The 8,223-nt window shown below is 46.3% G+C and overlaps 1 protein-coding gene across 1 annotated transcript; it reads right to left on the bottom strand.

The window, feature by feature from the left end:
- Positions 1-3,051: 3,051 nt before the first annotated feature.
- LOC102267707 (protocadherin gamma-A2) lies at positions 3,052-7,979 on the bottom strand. The gene is made up of 2 exons (XM_005911792.3): positions 5,559-7,979; positions 3,052-3,237 (listed from the first exon to the last, which is right to left on the bottom strand). The coding sequence occupies exons 1-2, from the start codon at positions 7,977-7,979 to the stop codon at positions 3,202-3,204; spliced, it is 2,457 nt and encodes an 818-aa protein (XP_005911854.3). The 3' UTR covers positions 3,052-3,201.
- Positions 7,980-8,223: the final 244 nt, after the last annotated feature.

Below are 8,223 nucleotides of genomic sequence, written 5' to 3'. Positions count from 1 at the left end.
ATATGGATACACACAAATACACACACTTTAAGTATACCAAGTAGGGACTACATGCCAGGTAAAAGAATTTGACAAGCCTCTATATTTTTTACCCTGTTGTTTTTATGTTATCAGGATGAATCCAGTTTGGTCTGTCTTGGAAGGAGTTAAGCATCATATTATTAGAGCCTAAAATACTATATACTTGTTTATCAGGATAGGCTAGGTAGGCTGAAGTGACAAACTTCATCATTACAGCAATTTAAAATAAAAACATCTACTTATCACAGGTATACAAATCAATGTTGAGTCAACCACAGGGCTCTTCTTTCATTGCAGTCATTCAAGGACTTAGATAGGAGGCACAGTCACAATTTCAAATAATAAGTTAGAGATCTGATAATTCTTAAAATGACAACTAGGACTTCCTCTGGGAAGAGAGTCACATACTTCTTTACTAGGCCCACTCAGCTATATCAGGCAAGGAAGTGCAGCCCCACCACAATCCCAGAAGAGAGGAATACATTTAAACAAAAGAACCAATGACTACTTCATTGCTTTATTTTCAAATAAATGTGTATTAAAAATTTATAATAACCACATTGGCATAACTGTTCTTAAAAATATTAAAAGAAAGAAAGAAACTCACCTGGAGCTCGTTGGGGTCTCCTTTCATTACCAGTAAATCTTGAGATATCAAGAGAGGCTCGCTTTTCTCACAGCTCTCTTGACTGATGAGCGTGTCCGCGTAGTTCGGCTGCGGGAAGATCACGTGACTCCCCCGAGAGTCCGCCGTGAGCGAGACCTCGTGCGAATAGGTCTGCAGGAAAGCCCGCACCCCGTCCACGCCCACAAACTGAGACGCCGGCACGCCAGCCAACCCGCTGCCTGAAGCCTGGAACAGACGCGACGTGTGCCAGTGCCGCAGTCTGAGAGCCAGTAGCACAATGACAAAGGCGAGGAAGACACAGGAGACCGCGGCCACCGCCACCACCAGGTAGAGTGTGAGGCTTGAGTCGTCAGGGTCCACTGAGGGCTTCAGGCTGCCTAGGTCAGTCAGGATGTCTGGGATGCTGTCAGCCACAGCCACCGTGAGCGTGACGGTGGCCGAGAGAGGGGGCTGGCCGTGGTCCTGGACTGCCACCACCAGGCTCTGCTTGAGCGCGTCTCTGTCCAGCAGGGCCCGCGCTGTGCGCACCTCGCCCGTGTGCAGCCCCACGGCGAAGAGCCCTGGGTCACTGGCCTTGAGCAGGCGGTAGGACAGCCAGGCGTTCTGTCCCGAGTCTCTGTCCACTGCCACCACCTTGGTGACCAGGTAGCCAGGCTCTGCGGAGCGGGGTGCCAGCTCCACACCAGTAGAACCATCAGTGGGGAGGGCAGGGTATAGAATCTCAGGTGTGTTGTCATTCTGGTCCAACACAAATAGGCTCAAAGACACGTTGCTGCTGAGTGGAGGGTTCCCACTGTCACTAGCAGTCACCAGTACCTGCAGATCTCTAATCTGCTCAAAGTCGAAGGAGTGCAGAGCATACAGGATGCCAGTGTCTGAGTTTATGGAGACGTAGGTGGAGAGAGGCGCCCCTTGGATGGTATCCTCAGTCAGTGCATAGGTAATGTGGGCATTCTCAATGCTGTCAGGGTCCTGGGCTGTCACAGAGAAGATGGAGGCTCCCCTGGGGTTGTTTTCAGCAATGTAGGCAGAATAGGAGTCATGAGTGAAAGCAGGTGGGTTGTCGTTGATGTCTGCCACATGCAGGGTGATGTGTGTGTCTGTGGACAGTGGCGGACTACCCCCATCTGTAGCTCTCAGAGTGATGTTATATTCAGACTCCTGTTCACGGTCCAGAGATCTGGTGGTCACTAAGCGGTAATATTGGTTTATTGATTTTTCTAAATTAAATGGCATATTTCCCAGGACAAAAACTGTGACCTGTCCATTTTGCCCGGAATCCCGATCATGCACGTTGATAAGGGCAATTTCCCTTCCAGCAGTTGACTCTTCTGGAACTGATTCTGTGAGAGAAGTAATTGTAACTTCTGGGGCATTGTCATTCACATCCAGAACTGTGACCAGAATCTTAGCTCTTGAAAGAAGACCTGGTCCATCTTGTGCTTCTATTTTAATTTCATAGAAAGTAGCATCCTCATAATCTAGATTTTTTAATATCGTTAAGTCCCCAGTCACTGAATTGAGATTAAAAATCTGAGCGATTTTCCCAGGCATTTTATCTAGTACATAGGATACTTGAGCATTGAATCCCTCATCAGGGTCAGTGGCATTCACTGTGAGCAGCCAAGTGCCTACCGGCAGGTTCTCTTGAACACTTACTCGATACTCAGGCTGGGTAAATACTGGTGGATTGTCATTTGCATCTAGAACTGTCACTTGGATGCCCAAATTGCCAGAGTGGACAGGGTCACCACCATCAGAAGCAGTGAGGACAAGTTGGTGAACTTTCTTTTCCTCCCGGTCAAGAGCCCGCTGCAGCACCAGCTCTGGATACTTGGCCCCATCAGTGACACTCTTCACAGCCAGGGAGAAGTAGTCATTGGGGCTGAGCTGATAGTTCAGCAGAGAGTTCGTGCCCACATCTGGGTCAAAGGCAGTCTTAAGTGGAAATCGAGTTCCAGGAACTGTTAGTTCACTAATTTTTATTTCCAATTCCTCCGTCAGAAAATCAGGAGCATTGTCATTAAGGTCTTTAATTTCTATTTCTACTTCAAAAATGTTCAATTTGTCTTCAACCAGGATGTTAAAACTCACCAGACACTGTGGACTCTGAGCGCAGAGCTCCTCCCGATCTATCCTGTCCGCGGTGACCAAGCTGCCGCTTCGTGGGTTCAGAGCAAAGAGCTGCGTCCTACCTCTGGAGACGATGCGGACTCCCCGCTCCGCCAGCTTCTGGGGCTCCAGCCCTAGGTCCTTGGCGATGTTACCCACGAAGGAGCCTTTGTCCAGCTCCTCTGACACCGAATAGCGGATCTGCCCGCATCCGGTCTTGCACAGCGTCCCCAGAAGCACGCAAAGCAGGGCCAGTCCTCCGCACTTTCTGAATCTCTGGTAATTGGTCATTTCCGTTTTGGTGAATTATTTTCTCTGAATTGGGTTCCAGTTTCCCAAGGCAGACTTCAGTCTTATTTTCTCAAGGAACGAAGACTTTCGTGGGCCTAATTTATAGGTCACAGAGCTGGCTGACTGACGGGGTGAGCTTTGAGGCAGCGTCAGATCTTCCGAGTGTGATTTGCTGGTTCTCTGCTCTTTGGAAACAAGGAAAAGGACTAGTTCTTCAGCGGCGTTTTCCTTCTTGAGTGGTGAACAGCGACGCTCAGAGGCATAACCGTTCACTGCACGCTCTGACAAATCTAAGAAATTTTTAAGTTTCCAAGCACCTGAAATTCTTTTTGTTCAGAGGTAATGAGCTCAGTTTTTGTTTTACATAACTGAATCACTATATGTCAAAAGATTTAAAGTATCTTCCTTAATAATCCATGAGTTAACCTGAATGCCACTAATATTGCTTCAAACACGCTTTAGTTACTGTTATGAAATGTTCAAAGTTTAAGAAGTGCACAGAAATATCAGTCATATTTATAAGGTATGCCTCTTGAAATCTGTCCTTCATAGCTTGGCATTTTAGTTTCAGTATTTTTCATTTAACCCATTCATTAAACATATATATAATTGAGTATCTGACAATACTTGGGGATTTAACGATACAAACACAGCTACTTCCTTCATGGAGTTATAAGGATATAAAAGCAAACAAGGAATTATAGTGCAGTGAGATACTGACATAAGATCAGAGGCCGAGGGCAATAAGAGGGCCTCCAACCTGGCCTTGGAGGTTAGCAAAGGTTTTCCCAAGAAACCTGAGAGGAATGGATCACGGAGGGGTAAGGCCTGGATATAAGACAGAAGAATATGGCAATACCTAGATGTGAGAGAGAAACCACAGAACTTCAGGGTACTGAAAGTAGTCTGTTTTGCCTAAAATTAGAGTGTGAAGATGTTTTTAAGGACCAAAACTGAAACTAGTAGAGATAAACTTTTGTTTTGTATTCCAGAAACCCCTTTCCTGTATTTGTTTTCCTCTCCAAAGCACAATAATAGGAACTCATTTGTCACTTCAATCATGATGCATTATATAGCGATGCATAAGGCATTTATTTCAAGAAGAGTTACTGTATACACTAAAAGGAACTTTGTTTTCAATTTTCCCCAGTTTGTACTATTATTCCACAGTGAGTGCCAACTTTATCTCAAAGAAACTGATGTAATAGTAATAACACAATTTCCCTCAGATGCCCTTAAACAGTGAAGAATCACATCTTAAAGAACGATGGCACCATTATATACATGACTTAGTACAGGATTATTTCCAAATAAAAGATGATCTCAGTTACACAGAAGTGTATTTTTTGTTCTTTGTTATTAAGTATATAACTAACATACTAAAAGCCAACATGGGAAGAGGAATGGGGGAGGAAAACTTGGTTGTAAGGGGGACTGATGTTGGTGGAGGAACTGGAAACATTTTCAACAGCTGCTGTGAGTAGGAAACTTTGAGACGAGAAATGTAAAAGGAGAATCTTTAGGGGCAATTATTTGATATGGTCTCTGAATCCCTTGAGGATATATATTATTTTTAAAGATAAAAAGGCAATGTTGTTTCCTCATATGAGAAAAATAAAATAACAGGAAACAGACACATCTTAACTATTATACAAACCATGTATTATATTAATACAGCAAATGATAACTCAATTACTCTTAAAGGAACACAGAGCTACTTTAGAGGCTAATGACATTCTGAACTAAACAGAGATTGCGTGACATACCTTCCTGAAACATGGTGAAGCATATCTATTCTTAAACACATCTTTTAATAGGGAAGATCATTCAAATAAAAAAATATGAGGAATCTCACTGCTAAACTGAAGGAAAAACAAAGACTGAGATGAAAACAAACAACTACAGTATTTATTAATATTCATAAACAAATATAAAGCATAAAAGTATTAAATTTTAAAAGAGGGAGATATTTGAGGAAACAAAAGTCAACATTCATATATCTAACAAAGAACTGTTGATTCGGGTGGATTGGGATGGTTTGCTAAGGGATGAGAAAGAAAGTAGGAGAAACCAGATACCCCAGTTCCTAAGGCTGTTTTTTTTTGTTGTTGTTAATGCATTAATTTTTTTTAACTGGAGGATAATTGCTTTACAATATTGTGCTGGTTTCTGCCATACATCAACATGAATCAGCCACAGGTATCCATATGACCCCTCCCTCTTGAACCTAAGGCTCTTTTGATAATCTAAATATCATCTTCAGCTACTAATTCCCAATTTATACTAATGACACAATGATTCTAGCTCCTCTTCCCTGTTACACCATGTGAACACTTAGAACTAGTGAGAAATAATTCATAAGGACTATTTCTTAAAAATTGAACATGTCCACAAAGAAATATGGGAAATAGAAAAGGTATGGTAAACTGTGGAGACAGCTAAGTAATTAGGTAAATTCATGTCTTTTAGCAAAGTAACTCACAGGAATGTTAGGAAGAGAGTTTACCTGAGAAAATGTTTCTTCTTTATCTTCAGGTAGAAATTGAGGTTCTGAAACAAAATCCTTTTTCTCACAGCTCTCCTGGCTGATGAGCGTGTCTGCGTAGTTCGGCTGTGGGAAGATCACGTGACTCCCCCGAGAGTCCGCCGTGAGTGAGACCTCGTGCGAATAGGTCTGCAGGAAAGCCCGCACCCCGTCCACGCCCACAAACTGAGACGCCGGCACGCCAGCCAACCCGCTGCCCGAAGCCTGGAACAGACGCGACGTGTGCCAGTGCCGCAGTCTGAGAGCCAGTAGCACAATGACAAAGGCGAGGAAGACACAGGAGACCGCGGCCACCGCCACCACCAGGTAGAGTGTGAGGCTTGAGTCGCCAGGGTCCACTGAGGGCTTCAGGCTGCCTAGGTCAGTCAGGATGTCTGGGATGCTGTCAGCCACAGCCACCGTGAGCGTGACGGTGGCCGAGAGAGGGGGCTGGCCGTGGTCCTGGACCGCCACCACCAGGCTCTGCTTGAGCGCATCTCTGTCCAGGAGGGCCCGCGCTGTGCGCACCTCGCCGGTGTGCAGCCCCACCGCGAAAAGCCCTGGCTCGCTGGCCTTGAGCAGGCGGTAGGACAGCCAGGCGTTCTGGCCTGAGTCTCTGTCCACTGCCACCACCTTGGTGACCAGGTAGCCAGGCTCTGCAGAGCGGGGTGCCAACTCCACACCCGTGGAACCGTCCGTGGGGAGGGCAGGGTACAGAATCTCAGGTGTGTTGTCGTTCTGGTCCAGCACGAATATGTTCACAGACACGTTGGTGCTGAGGGGTGGATTCCCACCATCCTGTGCTGTAACCCATAACTGAAGTTCACAGAACTGCTCATAATCAAAGGAACGCAGTGCATAGAGGACACCGGTGTCAGAGTTGATGGAGATGTAGGAGGACAGGGGTGCACTCTGAAGGGTGTCCTCAGCCAAGCTATAAGTTACATGGGCATTGTCGTTGCTGTCGGGGTCACAGGCCATCACAGAAAAGATGGAGGCACCTCTGGGGTTGTTTTCAGGAATGTAGGCAGAATAGGATGTGTGGGGAAAGGTGGGAGGGTTGTCGTTGATGTCTGTCACCTGCAGCAAGATGTAAGCATCTGTGGATAGAGATGGGCTCCCTCCATCTTTAGCAGTTACAGTGATGTTGTAAGAGGAAAACTGTTCTCTGTCAAGGACTCTAGTTGTAACCAATCGGTGGTAATTGTCCACTGACCTTTCTAATTTGAAAGGAAGGTTCTCTGGGAGTGAACATGTGATAAATGCATTCTGCCCAGAGTCTCTGTCATGTACATTGAAAAGTGCGATTATGGTTCCTGGAGGAGAATCTTCAGGAACTGAACTTGTAGCAGATGTCATGTAGAATTCTGGGACATTGTCATTCACGTCCAGAACTGTGACAATGACCTTCATTCTGGTCAGAAGGCCCGGACCATCCTGAGCTTCAATATCAATTTCATGGAATTTGGCATCCTCATAATCTAGGCTTTTTATGATTGTTATTTCTCCAGATGATGACTTAAGCTCAAATACCTCTGAGGTTTCTTCAGGGTTTTTCTCCAGAAAATATGTCACCTGGGCATTGTATCCCTCATCTGCATCAGTGGCGGTCACTGTAAGTATCCGTGTGCCTACGGGAGTATCCTCTGGAACACTTACACGGTACTCGGGCTGTGTAAAAACAGGAGCGTTGTCGTTCACATCCAAGACCGTCACGCGGATGCGGGAGGTGCCAGATCTGATAGGGTCGCCCCCGTCCAAAGCCTTGAGAACGAGGTAGTGTACGGCCTCCTCCTCACGGTCGAGAGCGCGTCCCAGCACCAGCTCCGGGTACTTGTTACCATCCATCCCGCTTCGCACGTCCAGAGAGAAGTGGTCATTTGAATTAATTTCGTACTTTTGGAGAGTGTTCTCTCCGACGTCTGCATCATGCGCGCTCTTAAGAGGGATCCGGAATCCTGGCATAGTCGTTTCACTAATTTTTAGCTCCACTTCCTCTACTCCAAAGCGAGGGGCATTATCGTTAATATCTTTTATTTCCACTTCTACTGAATAAATACTCAATTTATCTTCCAGGAGTATGTTAAAACTCACCAGACACCGCGCACTCTGGGCGCAGAGCTCCTCCCGGTCTATCCTGCCCGCGGTGACCAAGCTGCCGTTTCGCGGGTTCAGAGCGAAGAGCTGCGTCCTACCTCTGGAGACGATGCGGGCTCCGCGCTCTGCCAGTGCCAGAGGCTCTAGCCCGAGATCCTTGGCAACACTGCCCACGAATGACCCTTTTTCTATCTCTTCTGGCACTGAATAGCGCATCTGCCCAGCTCCAACCTTCCACAGGGCCGCCCAAAGAAGGCACAGCAGTACAAACCTTCTGCGATGTGGCAAATTTAGCAGAGCCGCCATTTCTTGAGCTGCAGTCTTTTCTCCCAGGCAACTTCCGGCCTCCAGCTCGGGATTCCAATCTTTATTCCTCAGGGTCTGAGGTGACCAGCATTCACGGGACCCAGGTCTTTGTGGAGAGAACTAGTGGGCTGTTGCACTGAATTTCTTTGCCGCCCCGAACCTTGCGGGCCAAATGCCCAGCCCTTTGTGTAATGGAAATCGTAATGTTGGATTGGATGTCTCGGGGTTACTTCTTAGGTAGTCA

Source organism: Bos mutus, chromosome 7 (assembly GCF_027580195.1).
Source record: "Bos mutus isolate GX-2022 chromosome 7, NWIPB_WYAK_1.1, whole genome shotgun sequence".
Classification (NCBI taxonomy): domain Eukaryota; kingdom Metazoa; phylum Chordata; class Mammalia; order Artiodactyla; family Bovidae; genus Bos; species Bos mutus.
The sequence above is the reverse complement of the archived record's forward strand: the minus strand, read 5'-3'. Positions and strand labels throughout refer to the sequence as shown.

Bases quoted from the DNA above. Each gene is read 5' to 3' on its own strand.
- LOC102267707 (XM_005911792.3), bottom strand. From the start codon at position 7,979: ATGGCGGCTCTGCTAAATTTGCCACATCGCAGAAGGTTTGTACTGCTG. The intron at 3,238-5,558 runs GTAAACTCTCTT...TTGTTTCCAAAG, and splicing joins AAGAAGAAACATTTTCTCAG to AGCAGAGAACCAGCAAATCA.